Raw genomic sequence first — 15,423 nt, forward strand, 5'->3', positions numbered from 1 at the left:
GAGGGGATTTGAGTACAGGGGCAGGGAGGTGTTGCTACAGTTGTACAGGGCCTTGGTGAGGCCACACCTGGAGTACTGTGTACAGTTTTGGTCTCCTAACTTGAGGAAGGATATTCTTGCTATTGAGGGAGTGCAACGAAGGTTCACCAGACTGATTCCCGGGATGGCGGGACTGACATATCAAGAAAGACTGGATCAACTGGGCTTGTATTCACTGGAGTTCAGAAGAATGAGAGGGGATCTCATCGAAACGTTTAAAATTCTGACGGGTTTAGACAGGTTAGATGCAGGAAGTATGTTCCCAATGTTGGGGAAGTCCAGAACCAGGGGTCACAGTCTAAGGATAAGGGGTAAGCCATTTAGGACCGAGATGAGGAGAAACTTCTTCACCCAGAGAGTGGTGAACCTGTGGAATTCTCTACCACAGAAGGTAGTTGAGGCCAATTCACTAAATATATTCAAAAAGGAGTTAGATGTAGTCTTTACTACTAGGGGAATCAAGGGGTATGACGAGTAAACAGGAATGGGGTACTGAAGTTGCATGTTCAGCCATGAACTCATTGAATGGCGGTGCAGGCACGAAGGGCCAAATGGCCTACTCCTGCACCTATTTTCTATGTTTCTGAGGCTGTGAAGCCTAAGCTGAGTCCAGTCAATGCCAAGTTGCGTACTTACACCAAGGAACTCATACCGGTGATTTGCAGTGCAGTAGTCAAGGTGTCATATGATGGTGTGGTTCATGATCTACCATTATGGATCATCCTAGGTAATGGTCCAACGCTGTCCGTCAGGAATTGGCTCAAGCAAATCAAGTGGAATTGGAATGATATCAAAGCATTGTCATCGTTGGATGACACTTAGTGTGCTCAAGTGTTGAAGAAGTTTCCTTCTTTGTTTGAACTGGGCATTGGTAATTTTACTGGAGCCAAGATGCAGATTCACCTCCAATTGCAGATGCAGATTCTGATGCAAGACCTGTCTATCACAAAGCTCGGTCTGTTCCCTATATGGAGAAGGTTGAAATTGAGCTTGACAGACTTCAATGTGAAGGGGTCATATCACCAGTCGAGTTTAACAAGTGGGCCAGTCCTAATGTTCCTGTGTTGAAGAGTGATGGCACTGTCAGGATTTGTGGAGACTGCAAGGTTACGATTAACCGATTTTCGAAACAGGATCAGTACCCATTACCGAAGGCTGATGGCCTGTTCACCATGCTAGCTAGTAGAAAGTCATCCACTAAACTTGATCTGACGTTGACCTATATGACACAGGCCCTTCTCGACACTTCAAAGAAACTCACCTGCATCAATACCCATAAAGGACTGTTTGTCTACAACAGGTGTCCTTTTGGAATTCATTCGGCTGCCATATTTCAGAGGAATACGGAGAGTCTACTGAAGTCTGCTCCGAGAACTGTCATGACATTCTAGTCATAGATTGTGACACTACTGAACATCTGAACAACCTTGAAGAAGTTCTACATTGTCTGGACAAAGTGGGACTCAGGCTGAAATGTTCAAACTGTGTCTTCATGGCACCTGAAGTAGAATTCCTGGGGAAGAAGATTGCTGGTGATGCCATCAGACCTACTGATTCGAAAACCAAGGCCATCAAAAATGCACCCAGGCCTCAGAATGTGACGGAGCTGCATTCATTCCTTGGGCTACTCAACTGCTTTGGTAATTTCTTACCCAGATTGAACACTTTGTTAGAGCCACTGCATGTGCTACTCAGAAAAGGCAACAACTGGGTCAGGGTATGTCTCAAGATAGAGCCTTTGAGAAAGCTGAGAATCTGCTCTGTTCAAACAAGTTGCTTGTTCATTTTGATCCATGCAAGCGTCTTGCATTGTGATGCTTCATCATATCAGGTTGGCTGTGTACTCCAACAAGCAAATTAGTCAGGTAAGCTACAACCTGTTGTGTATGCTTTGAGAAGTTTGTCAAAGATGGAAAGAAGCTTTGGCCTGAGTGTATGGGGTCAAGAAGATGCATCAGTACCTGTTTGGTCTTTGTTTTGAACTCGAAACGGATCACAAGCCACTCATTTCATTGTTTTCGGAAAACAAAGGTATCAATACCAATGCATCATCCCGTATCCAGAGGTGGGCGTTGACAATGTCTGCCTATGATTATTATTCGTCATAGACCTGGCACTGAGAATTGTGCCGATGCACTGATTCGTCTGCCATTGCCCACACCTGAGGTGGAGACGCCTCAACCTACAGATCGACTGTTAGTAATGGATGCTTTTGAGAGTGAAGGAACTCCTGTCACTGCTCAACAAGTTAGGATCTGGACCAGCCATGACCCTATTTTATCGGTTGTGAAAAATTGCATCCTCAGTGGTGATTGTTCTGCAATACCTATGGAAATGTGTGATGAGACCAAACCTTACAACCATCGCAAAGATGAACTCTCCATTCAGTCAGATTGTTTGCTGTGGGGCAATCGTGTTGTTATGCCTAAGAAAGGTAGCGAAAAATTTGTACGTGAACTATGTAGCACTCATCCTGATATTGTCATGATGAAAACCATTGTTAGGGCTCATGTATGGTGGCCTGCAATTGACTCTGATCTGGAGTCATGTGTGCATCAGTGCAATACTTGCATGTAGCTAAGTAAAGTACGACTGGAATCTCCGCTGAGTCTTTGGTCATGACTATCTAAACCATGGTCAAGGATTCACATCGATTTTGTGGGCCCTTTCCTGGGAAAGATGTTTTTTGTTGTAGTGGATGCATATTCAAAGTGGACAGAGTGTATTATTATATCATCCAGTACGTCTACAGCTTCTCTTGAGAGCCTTCATGTCATGGTTGCTACTCATGGTTTGCCTGACATGGTTGTGAACGACAACGGATCTTGCTTCACAAGTCTGGAGTTTCAAGAGTTCATGAAACTCAATGGTATTAAACATGTGAGGTCAGCCCCACTCAAACCTGTTTCTAATGGTCAAGCAGAGCGTGCTGTTCAAACGATCAAGCAGACAATGAAATGTGTAACTCAGGGCTCACTGCTGACTTGCTTGTCCTGTCTACTGCTCAGTTACAGGACCAGACCTCATACGCTTACTGGGGTCTCCCCTGCTGAACTACTGATGAAAAGAAATCTCAAGATCACGCTCTCTCTTGTTCATCCCGATTTGAATGGTCGTGTTGAAAACAGATGTCAAAGTCAGCAAGGTTATCATGATCGTGCTGCTATGTCACGTGACATCTCTGTCAACGACCCAGTTTATGTACTGAACTATGGTCAAGGTCCAAAGTGGATCGCTGGTACTGTTACAGCCAAGGAGGGTAACAGAGTGTTTATTATCGTGCTCAAGAATGGGCAAATATTCAGGAAACATAAATCAGATAAAACTGCGGCACACGGATGAACTGGAACCGCTTGAGGAAGATGCAGTCAGTTACCAACCAACCAATGTTCATTTATCAGAGGACTTTGCTGTCATTGTTGAAACTGGACCTCCAATCTCTGATGTGGTCATTACTACTCCCATCAGATCGGTTACTCAGCCTTCAGTTACAACTGACTCAGAATGCTCCCTAGAACTGAAGTTGAACTGAAACGATCAACACGTGAGCGGAAAGTCCCAGACCGTCTTAATTTGTAAAAAGACTGATATTAAGATCTTGGAAGGGGATGTTGTTATGTATTTATGCTTGGGTCACCAGACACCAGGGGGTGCCACTGTTGGAGGTCATCGGGCTGTAAACGTATGTGCGCGGTCACTGGTATATAAGCGCGGGTACCACGTTACGTGGGTTACTTTGTGTGGATCATGTTTACATCTGAGGCAGTTTACAGTAACAAGTCTTTTGAGTCATTACATTAATTACCCCCACCCCCAGTCTCTCTCTCCCCCCCAGTCTCTCTCTCTCTCCTCAAGTGTACCCCTCTCCCCCCAGGGAGAGAGACTGGGGGGGGAGAAAGAAAGACTGGGGGTATGGTAGGGCCGGAGACTGGGGGATGGAGAGAGGGACTGGGAGTTGGTGGGGGAGAGAGACTGGGGGAGGGAGAGAGAGAATGGAGGGAGGGGGAGAGTGGGAGGGGAGAGAGACTGCGGGGGAAGATACTGAGGGGGGGCGGAGAGAGATTGGGGATTGGTGGGGGGAGAGACTGGGGGAGGGAGACTGGAGGGGAGGGAGAGAGTGGGAGGGAGAGAGAGAGGCTGGGGAGGGGTAAGAGAGACTGGGGCGGGAGGAGAGGGAGAGACTGTGGTGAGAGCCAGTGAGACTGGGGGGGGAGAAGGAGAGACTGGGGAAGAGGGAGGGACTGGGGGAGAGTGAGAGACTGGGGGGAGAGAAAGACTGGGGGTGTGAGGGAGAGACAGGGGCGGGGGGATTGCTAGAGAGCGAGACTGGGGGGAGAGGGAGAGACTTGGGAGAGAGAGAAAGGCTGGGGGTGAGAGGAAGAGACTGGGGGGAGAGAGGAACTGGGTGAGAGAGAGAGACTGGGGAGAGAGAGAGGTAGACTGGCGGCGGGGCGGGGGGGCAGAGAGGGAGAGACTGGGGGGAGAGAAAAAACTGGATGAGAGACTGGGGGGAGTGAGAGAAAGACTAGGTAGTGAGAGTGAGAGAATGGGGATGGGAGAAAGAGAGGCTGGGGAAATGAAGGAGAGACTGGGGGGTGGGGAGGATAGAGAGAGACTGGGGGGTGCGAAGAGCACGGAGAGCACAGTGGGGATGGTGGTGTAAGGGGATCCAGATCGAAAGGGGGGGTTGAGAGTGAGAACATGATCCAGATGGTAAGACGGATCACGTTCTTCCAACCTCACGTCATTTACATCCGCACCACGTTCTGCATCTCTGCCCCCTACAACTGGTTGAGTTCACTTCATACCCAATAAACCTGTTAAAAATCCGTGCCCTACAGACAATGCTCCAACTATAGCTGGTGAAATTGTCAGGATCGTGTTGCGGGGAGCATGTCATGAATCCGTGGGAGAGGGAAACTTGTGCAGGGGGAGGTGGTGAGGAACCTATTCGGGTGCTGGGGGTGGAAGAAGGTCAGGAACTTGAGCTGGGGCGGGGGAAGGTCAGGCACTTGGGTGGTGGGGAATGGGGGCAGGAACTTGTTTGCGGGGATGGGACAAGGATTTAACCGGTGAGAGTGAGTCCTGTCTGTTCCAAATGAGCTCTGTTCTGTCTGGAGTCGACAGGCAGAATGGCTCGAATTACACTTTGCAAAGTCACTGATTACGTAGGCAGGGCGTTTCTAATTAGGCATTCGAAAGAAACTTCAAGGGGACCAATCAGCAATCAGTCATGTGATCGAGGGGACCCAATCAGAGCTTTATGTGTTACAAATAAACGCATCCAATATTAAATATCTCTATCACCCCTCAGCCTAGCGGAATGAGCTCCAGCCTAGTCACTCTTTCTTGATTGGTGCAAGCTCGCAGTTCTGATATAATCTTGTAAAGTACCTTATCTTGTGGGACTGTGATTTTTATTGGAACTGAGGCTTCAAGTTATATTTATCTAAAAGGATCTATTCTCTGTGTGTTAGATTTCACAGATAAACCCACGATATTCCCTGCTGAGATTATTGCAGGAAAGCGTGTCGACGTAAGCTGCACCTTCAACACCACATGCAATGGAATAGCACCGGTCTTAACCTGGGTCAATCCCGCTGATGTACCCAGCTCAGTCTCAAACAGTGTAACTCAGCATGGCATCACCCTGACATATACTTCTGTTCTGACTCTGATCCCATCACTCAAACACCACGGACAAACTCTCACCTGCAGAGTCAGATATCCATCTGTTTCATCGGAGCGGACACTAGCATTAACTGTGCAATGTAAGTACGGACATCCTTTATTCTATATTACACGTGTAATAGTCTATATTGTGCACAGCAAGATCCCACAAATTGCAATGTGGTGTTGACCAGACCATCTGTTTTTTAATGATAAGTGTTAGACAGGACACCAGGAAGAGACCTTCTTTGAATAGTGTCATGGGTTCTTACGCCCACCTGAGAGGCAAGCAGTGTCTCGGATTACTCATGTGAAAAACAGCACCTCTGACAGTGCATCACTCCCTCAGCACTGCATGTCCAAAAGTGTGGCCCTTCCTCAGCACTGCCCCTCACTCCCTCAGTACTGCCCCTCCGACAATGCAGCACTCCCTCAGTACTGCCCCTCCGACAGTGCAGCGCTCCCTCAGTACTGACCCTCTGACTTTGCAGCACTCTCTCAGTACTGCCCCTCCGACAGTGCAACACTACCTCAGTACTGCCCTTCCGACAGTGCAGAACTCCCTCAGTACTGCCCCTCCGACAATGTAGCACTCCCTCACTACTGCCCCACCGACAGTGCAGCGCTCCCTCAGTCCTGCACCAAAGTTTCTGCTTGGATTACGTGCTTTGTGATGAAGGAACTTGCATTGATATCACATGATTCATGTTCTCAGGATCTCTCAAAGTGCTTCACAGCCAATGTAAATTAACTGAGATTTATTTATTTTGAGATGCACCACGGAATATCTCAATTACTTTTCTTGATATGAGTAAAGATTTTCGATCAATATGAAAGAAGGGAATTTTACTGTGATATTCTGCTCTGTCGAGAGCTTCCCAGCTTCTAATCTGACGTGGCAACATCTCGGTGTCACAATGAACAGAACAAGTTTCAGCAATGAGCTGTGGTTGGAGTTTCCTCACGTTACACCCAGGGTCGCTGGAGACTATCAGTGTGTGGCGGAGAATGAACATGGAGTAGTGGAGAGAGCCATAACCATCACTGTGGAATGGGAGTGTACAGATTGGTTCACATCTCTCACAAACACACTCACACGCACTCCTTACACATACACACAGACACGCACACATGCACATGCATGCAAGCACGCTGACACACAAGCATGCAAGCACCTACATTCACTCACAATCACACACATGCACAAACACACACTTACACACACAAACTCGCAGAAGAACAGACCCGCACGCATGCACGCACACATGCACACACATACACAGACAGACACATATGCACATGTACCGCCACACAAAACTGGAATTCAATCTTGAGAAGTGTGAGGTAAAGCATTTGGGGAGCGGTAACAAGGCAAGGGAATATACAATAAATGGTAGGATACTGAGAAGTGTAGAGAAACAGAGGGACTTGGAGTGCATGTCTACAGATTGCTGAAGGTGGCAGGTCAAGTAGATAAGGTGGTTAAGAAGGCATACTTTCCTTTATTTGCTGAGGCAGAGAATTCATGCTTGAAATGTTAAAACAGAAGAGAGGCCACAGCTAGAGTAATGTGTACAGTTCTGGTCACCACATTGCAGGGAAGTTGTGATTGCACTAGAGAGGTTACTGTGATGTATGTAGCACTCAAATCACTGACTCCACACAGAATGGTGTTGTAGTAACTGCTGTGACCTTAGTCCTTTATTGTGTAACTCCAGAGTGCCTCTCAGGTGTGGTGGGCAGCCTTTTATACTCTGTCTTGCAGGTACTATCGGGTCTCCCACCACAGCGCCCCCTATACATTTAATGTACCTGGACAATACATAACATCTCACTCCTCCCCCAGTTCCAAAAGCACATTGCCGGTAACCTCAGCCTTGTTCGACCTGGTTGATTTGTGAGTGTGAGTCCATGACCATCGGTTTCCCTCTTCCCCCCCCACGTGGAGATTATGCTTGCGATCCAGTGCAAGCACGTGGTATTTGCAGTCCTTACATGGGTGATGAAGTACACAAACATAACCTCCAATAGAAAGCAGGTACACATAGACAGTACATTTGTATGGTACATATAGTACATATGGTACAAGGGTTATGGCGAGAAAGCAGGAAGGGGGTACTGAAGTTTCATGTTCAGCCATGAACTCATTGAATGGCGGTGCAGGCTAGAAGGGCTGAATGGCCTGCTCCTGCACCTATTTTCTATGTTTCTATGTTTCTATGCATTGAAGAGTTATGTCAAAAGGTTGCAGGCACACTGAACAGCTATTTAATCCCAGCTCCACTGGGTGAGACATGGTGGCGGCATAGTGCCCCTTTTTGCATGAGGTAATGGGCTGCGCTGAGACAGGGCATCGCAACTTGTGCGTTGCCTCTGTTCTCAGAAAGTAGTTGTCTTTGCGGCTCATCTGCAGCCGCTGAACCATTGCATGAATCACATAAAATCGGAAATTGCATTAATCCATTTGTCATGTTAGTCACAGATCCATTAACCCTTTTACTTGTGCATGGTGATATTAACTCGTTTCACCAATCATATAAATCATTTTAATCACAGTAATCATTTTAGCATCAAAATATTAACTCTTGTCATAAATCACGTCATCATACAAATCACAGTAATCATTTTGACTCACTCTTGCCCTTACAAAAGTCTCTTTGTGGGGACCGCCAACAGTGTAAGGCCCCTTTAAGACTCCCAGGTACATTTCACTTTTAAGACGCCATCTTGTTTTTTCTACGAGGTTTCCACTGGGCGCCGCCATTTTAGGTGCTCTGCTGGTGCCTGCCTGCCTCTCTCTCTGCAGAACTCTGCTGCCACGAGGCTCGCCGCCATCTTGAGCTCGCTGTGCTGAAGCCGAACCTACGGGATGCTTGGGTGTCCCTGTCCTTGATCACTCGCACCTCGGAGATCTGCCCGTACTTGGAGAACGCTTCTTCCAGGGCCTGCTCGTCTGTCTCGAAATTGAGACCGCCGATAAACAGCTTTCCTTCTTCGGAATCCTTTTGCGAGGTTGGTTTGCTGGGTGTTTTCCCTGCTGGACTCTAGCCTGCTGCTGCCTGACGGTTCGCTCTCGACTCTCTGTGGAGATCCAGCACACTCCGACCGCACCCGGGAGCCACAACGCACCGGCCCCCACACCACCGCCGCATCCTCCGGAGCACCCCACGCAGCTGACATTTTTGCCCGGGAACCACCACCCACACACACACGTCCTCCGGAGCCGACCTCTGCCTGCGGGCCGACGATGCCTGCTGGAGCAGCCCGTCGAAGCCCTTCTCCCTTCTCCAGCTCGGTCGGCACTGCTGCTTGTGAACCCGGGGGACAGTGGTCTGTGGAGGAATGAAGTCTTCCCAGCTCCCACGGACCTTCCCCATCCATCTCCTGCCGAGTAGTGTCGGCCCATCGTCTGCAATGATCCACAAAGGTAAACCGTGCGTCTGGCCCCCGTGAGATACCTGCACATCCGCTCTGCCAAGAACAGGTATCTGCTCCTTGGTGTAGGTGTGCAGCTTCGCCGTGACCGGGACCAGCTTGGGTCGTGCAGCTGGGTTGATCCACAGTTTATCAAAAGTTTACTGACTCATCAGCGACTGACCTGATCCGGTGTCCACTTCCATACTCACTGGGACTTCGTTGATCTTAACTTCCGTAATCACTGGGGCCGAATCATCGGCACAAGTATACAGTCCAAATGCATCATCTTCTTCTACCTGCTCCTCGCTGGATGGTAGATCATCTACCATCTCCGCAGCTACACGGTGAGTCATGTTTCTTTGGCACATACACTGAAGGTGGCCTTTCGTGTGGCAGGTATTGCATGTATAATCCGCAAACCAGCACCGGTGAGCCCCATGGCTTCCTCCGCAGCGCCAGCATGGTGCTACTCGATTAGCCCCCCTCGGCTGACTCTGTGTTCCAGGACCCTGAGGTCCGTGCTCTCTGCCCTGGGCAGAGCCACGTTCTGCAGTTTTGTCCGTGACGGGCGCTATCCTGTGGATAGTACCTGCCGGATTCGAGACCGTGTGGATCATCTGCTTGATGCTGCAAGTCGAGGTCATAAATGCCCGGCTGATGTTGATGGCTTGCTGCAGACTGACTGTAGGTTCAGTGGCTAGCAACTTGTGAAGGAGACCCTCATGGCCAATCCCTATAACAAAAACGTCTCGCAACGCCTCGTCAAGGTGTGTGCCAAAATTGCACGGCGCCGCGAGTCTCCGGATGTCTGCAGCATATTTGGTGACATCCTGGCCCTCAGGTCTGCAGTGGTGGTAGAATTTGTATCTGGCCATGAGGATGCGCTCATTCGGTTTCAGTTGGTCACAAATGAGTTCAATCAGCTGCTCATATGACTTGTCCTTGGCGTTCGCAGATGCCAGCAAATCCCTGATGAGACAGTAAACCTCATCGCCACAACTGGACAGCAAAATCGCCTTACGCTTCTCTCTCAGTGCGTTCGTGTCCCCCGTCAGGTCGTTTGCTATAAAGTAGTACACGAGCCTTTCCGTAAAGGCCTCCCAGTCATTACCCACTGTAAAGTCCTTTAGCGAGCCCAGTGTAGTCATGGTTGCGTGAAGCTCATCCGTGTCCTCGTCGGCAATTTGTGATGTATGTAGCACTCAAATCACTGACTCCACACAGTATGGTGTTGTAGTAACTGCTGTGACCTTAGTCCTTTATTGTGTAACTCCACAGTGCCTCTCAGGTGTGGTGGGCAGCCTTTTATACTCTGTCTTGCAGGTACTTTCAGGTCTCCCACCACAGTGCCCTCTGTGGCGCTCTATACATTTAATGTACCTGGACAATACATAACAGTTACAGAGGAGATTTAAAAGAATGTTGCTATGACTGGAGAATTTTAGCTATGAGAAAAGGTTGGCAAGGCTGGGGTTGTATTGTTTGGAACAAAAGCGGCTGAGGGAATTGGGGGGAGAAATTCATTATCGACTTGTTTGTGGGCGGTATTTTTTGAAAGCTGGGAAACTTAGCACCAGGAGCTAAAGTTTCCTCGCCCACAAGAATTAGAAAAAAAGTAAATTCTTAAAAAGGGCATCATCCAGGAAGAAAGTGGAGCGCTAAATCAGACGATCCACATCCTCGTGGAGAGCTAAAGGACACGTCGGGTTTGGAAATCTCAGCAGCGCTGCGGACTCTGCAAGTTAAAAGACCTACCTGGACCACCAAGGGAGTGACAAACCCACACGATCAGCCCAGCACACAAGCAGAGGCTGAATGATCGCGGGCAGGAACACGCAAAGAAAACAGCATCAGCAAAGGTAAGTTTTTTTCACTTACCTCGGCCACATTGTCTTCAATCATCGGCCTGATAGCGGCTAGCCGCCCGATCCACGCCTCCTGCTGCTGCCGCAGGGGGCGGAAGTAAATTTCAGTTGCGGGATGCTAATGGGGCAATGCGCTTGGCGATCACATCATGATCTCTGGGTGCAGGAGATCGGGGCCCTACGCCATAGCGCCGCCGTTAAACTCGCGGCCAATATGGCGTGGTATCATGTCAGCCCCGTGCCCGGTGCCAAGGCATTTATGCCCCGTTAGCGCCACCGGGGGCACTAACGGGAGGGGCAAATGCACCCAATTTCTAGCCCAAAATTGAGGAGCATAAAATGATGAGGGGCCTAGATAGAGTGGATAGGAAGGATCTATTTCCCTGAGCAGAGAGATCAATAACGAGGGGCCACAGAGTTAAAGTAATTGGTGGAAGGATTAGTGGTGAGTTGAGGAGAACCTTTTTCACTCAGAGACAGGTGGGGGTCTGGAACTCACTGCCTGAAAGGGTGGTAGAGGCAGAAATTCTTATCACATTTAAAAAGTACATGTAGTGTCGTAACCTACAAGGCTACGGACCAAGAGCTGGAAAGTGGGATTAGGTTGGATAGCTCTTTTTCAGCTGGCACTGACTCGATGGGCCGAATGGCCTCCTCCTGTGCTATCAATTTCTGTAATTCTATGACACAAAGACACACTTATGCACATACAGGAACACACGAGCACACACACCTGTGAGTTGCCTGACCTCCGTCAGTGTTGCACTGGACTGTTGGCCTGGATTCTGAGTTACGTGTTGAAACATTGCAAACAAAAGAGCAGCAAGACCCTGGATTGGATGAGAAGTGTCCTGTACATAGAATTGTAGGTTTCTCCCTCAATACTCCATCGTTTCCTCACATTGCGTAAACGGAAGGGACGATCCACAAGGGCAATAAAGCTGAAGGACAGAAAGGACATTTCATTGATATAGCAACTGACACATCCTCAGCATCTCAGAGTGTTTCACAGTCAATGCAAACTGGCTGCCATATTTGTCGACATAAAAATAGTGACAACACTTCAAAAGCAATTCATTGTCTGTCAATCCCCTGGAGACATCCTGCAAAGCACTTTCTTTCTAGTTGGAAAATCCCTCCACTGGTGGAGGGGGCGGGGGGCTGAAATTACAGTGTGTCAGTTTACATGGGCAATTTCCATTTTAAATGTTGACATAGGAACTTATTATGGAGAAAGATGGCTGGAAATGCATTTCGACATAAGATACAGAGAGATGAAGCACAGACTCTTGCTGTGTTTGCTCACTGTGAACAAGAGATCAACATGAGCCTGGGCTGGACAAGCAGGGAAGTGGAGTTGAGGCATTGATCAGATCATCCATGATTTTATTGAATGGCGGAGCAGGCTCGAGGGGTCAGATGGCCTACTCCTGCTCCTATTTCTTATGTATTACAATCTTTATTTGTCTTTAGACACACCACGGAATCTCTCAATTACATCTCTTGATACAATTATCAGTCAATATAAAAGTTGGGAATTCTACTGTGATATTCTGCTCTGTCGAGAGCTTCCCAGCTTCTAACATCTTGGTGTCACAATGAACAGAACCAGTTCCAGCAACGAGCTGTGGTTGGAGTTTCCTCATGTTACACCCAGGGTCACTGGGGACTATCAGTGTGTGGCGGAGAATGTAGAATTTACCAATATCTCGCAAAGATTCCAGGTACCTTTCCCGACAGAGGAGAAAAATTCCTTTCTGGGCTTTTAAAATGAGTTTAAAGGGGCAGACGAAGCCTGCGGGGGATAAAAGGGGATACATTCATAGAGACCCCCCGCCCCCACAGTGTTTAGACTCATAGGAAAGGGAATTCAAAATGGACCAAAATTAGCTTGAGATCCCCTAAACATCTATGGGAAGGAGCATATCAATTTTAAGATTCTACAACATTTTGGCTGCGAAAAAGAATTACCAAATACAGGAGGTGGGGCCAACGTCTGAAGCAAATTCGTGTATTAAGGATCCCAGGCTGTCTGGGGGAACTATTCACCCCCTAAGAGATAATCGAATTACCCAATCAAGCACAATGGAAATCATGGTCAGAAAAACTGGACAATCCTAAAACAATGCAAAACCAGTGATAGCACATTCTCACACCCTAATCGAGTTACTGCTGACAAAGGAGACATTTGAAAATCAATGGACAGAACAGTTTAAACAGAGCCCAAGAGATTTGATGGGAGATAACGGAGCCTTTTTTTGGGATTTATCTATCCCCCAGTTTTTACATGGAGAGCAGCAGCACGCAGACTAGCAGAACAAGGGGAACTAGCAGAACCCAGACTCGAAAGGAACACAGACAGAAACAAGCAGCTGGAGCTAGGGAGTGAAGAAATGGAGTCTTGAAGGAACTTACAAGAAATCGTCAAGGACCGACTGAGCATGAGGCCCACGAAATGGAAGGTTGTCAACAACCAAATTGACAAACCCGGGCTACCACAACCAGCGAAACGACCAACCAAAACCAACTCAGCAAAAACCGAAGAATCGACATTTATTTCCACTCTACAATCTACTTCTGAACGGCCAACGGGTGAGAAATTACCGAAAAGGACTAACTAAAACCAAAGAAAGTGGGTACTTATCCCATACATCCGAAACGCAACTTAGCACATCAATGGACACACCCCAACTGAAGACTACGCAGTCCGAAGTCCTCTCCTCCGTCCGGGGTACGGCTCGCCTAGAAGGCCAAGTGCAGCAAACCCCAAAACCGCGATTCACCGGCAACTGTCTAAAGGGATTGGTGAGCGTAGCCCCTGAACCCCCAGAGCTATAACTTAAGGGAATTGGGAGGGGGGGGAGGCTGGGATAACTTGTGTAAATGTATCTGCATTCTCCTCTTTACCCCATTTAGAGTTTAAGCTGTATTCTTTTCCCCACAGGCTGTAATTTGACATTTTATTCAATGTGTTGTACCCTTCAGTGTGTATTGGTCTGTGTGTGTTATCAAAGGTATGCCTTTTACTTCTTTTTAAACACAATAAAGCCATACCTGCTTCCGACCTTGAAACCGATTGTCTGTCCAAGTCTGTCACAGTCACTTCATAATTCCAGTGACTAGAACCAAGGGTGTGGGAGCGATTCTGAGCTGCTCATATAAGGTCAGAAGGGAAAGCTGACCCCCTGCAAACCACCCCTTACATAATGGCGACCCAGATGGGACACTGGTACAAGGAACGTGATAAGAGAGAGACTGGTTTCAGGAAACGAAGCAAAATGGAAGAGGGGATTTCCTCGTATGTGTTTAAGAGGGTAAATGTGGCTCAGGAGTGGGTACTCGATCTATTGTATGCTGAGCGTCCAGAAGATGCTGCAGCTCAATGGACCGAGAGCAAGGACCATAAAAGATCAATAGAGAAGGCCATTTGGCTAATTTGCCTTCAGCGACAGATCCGGCTTCTAGATGAGGAGAATGAGAAATTAAAGGGAGTATTGAGACAGGCAGAAGAGAGGTCCAGCGCAAGGGCCACAGTCGGGGAAAGGCTGTGGACAGAGGTGGGACAGTTAAAGGAAAGTAGAGAGTTCACTAAAGAAAGGTACAAAACCCAACTGGACCTTTTACAGTATCAGATTATTGAAGCCAAGAATAGCGAACGGGCGTTGCGGGAAGAGAATTCCTGCCTCGCCAAGCAAGTTAAAGAGTACGGGGAGAGGGTGAGAGACATTCAGGTAGCCTATAAGGTAGCCAGTACCAGGGAATTTGAGGCAGGAGACCACGGCCCCTGCCAGCAGCAGATCCAAAGCTTGAACCTTGCTCTATCCCGGGCTAAAGGCATGGTGTGCCTGATAAACCCGGGTTTAACCCAGGAATACCTGGTAGAGCAAGGAGAAACCCCTCAGTCACCGTCTGCAGCTCCCAGGAATGGCCCGGGGCAGCAGGGGTGTCAGCCAGAGTGCGGGGCAGGCAAGGATTGTGAACTACCAACACCGGCAGTCCCGAGTTTTAACTCGGCTTGGCAGCAGGGGGAAGAGGGCGAGCCAATACAAGAAGGGCCGGAACCAGGGCCAATGCACCCGGTCCGGCAGCAGAAGTTTGGCCCGCCTGATGCCAATGGGGCAGCAGGACCCCTAGAAAGCAACTTCGTAGTCCCCCACGACACCCAAAAACTGAGGGCTATGATAAGCCACCTAAGTAAGCTCACCCAACAGGGGGATCCCTCGGTACACTTCCTGGAAGTGGAACACACAAGGGATATTAATGGGTGCAATGATTCAGAGCAGGCTAAGCTATTGCTCTTCTCGCTAGACACCAAGCTGTGCCATTCCCTCTCTGCAGACAGCAGAAAGGGGCGAAACACGTACGCTACGGTGAAGGAGGAGATTCTCGAGGCCATGGGTATGAATGACGGGAGTCCTTTCTCCCGAGTGGA

The 15,423-nt window shown here is 48.5% G+C and overlaps 1 protein-coding gene across 1 annotated transcript in view; it reads left to right on the plus strand.

The window, feature by feature from the left end:
• Positions 1 to 15,423, plus strand: part of LOC139262020 (myelin-associated glycoprotein-like) — an 82,033-nt gene that overhangs the window by 32,251 nt on the left and 34,359 nt on the right. The window contains exon 4 of the mRNA XM_070877184.1: positions 5,517 to 5,810. Within this exon, the coding sequence (XP_070733285.1) occupies positions 5,517 to 5,810 (294 nt within the window). The remainder of the gene's footprint in view (positions 1 to 5,516; positions 5,811 to 15,423) is intronic.

This window comes from Pristiophorus japonicus, chromosome 4 (assembly GCF_044704955.1).
Source record: "Pristiophorus japonicus isolate sPriJap1 chromosome 4, sPriJap1.hap1, whole genome shotgun sequence".
NCBI lineage: Eukaryota > Metazoa > Chordata > Chondrichthyes > Pristiophoridae > Pristiophorus > Pristiophorus japonicus.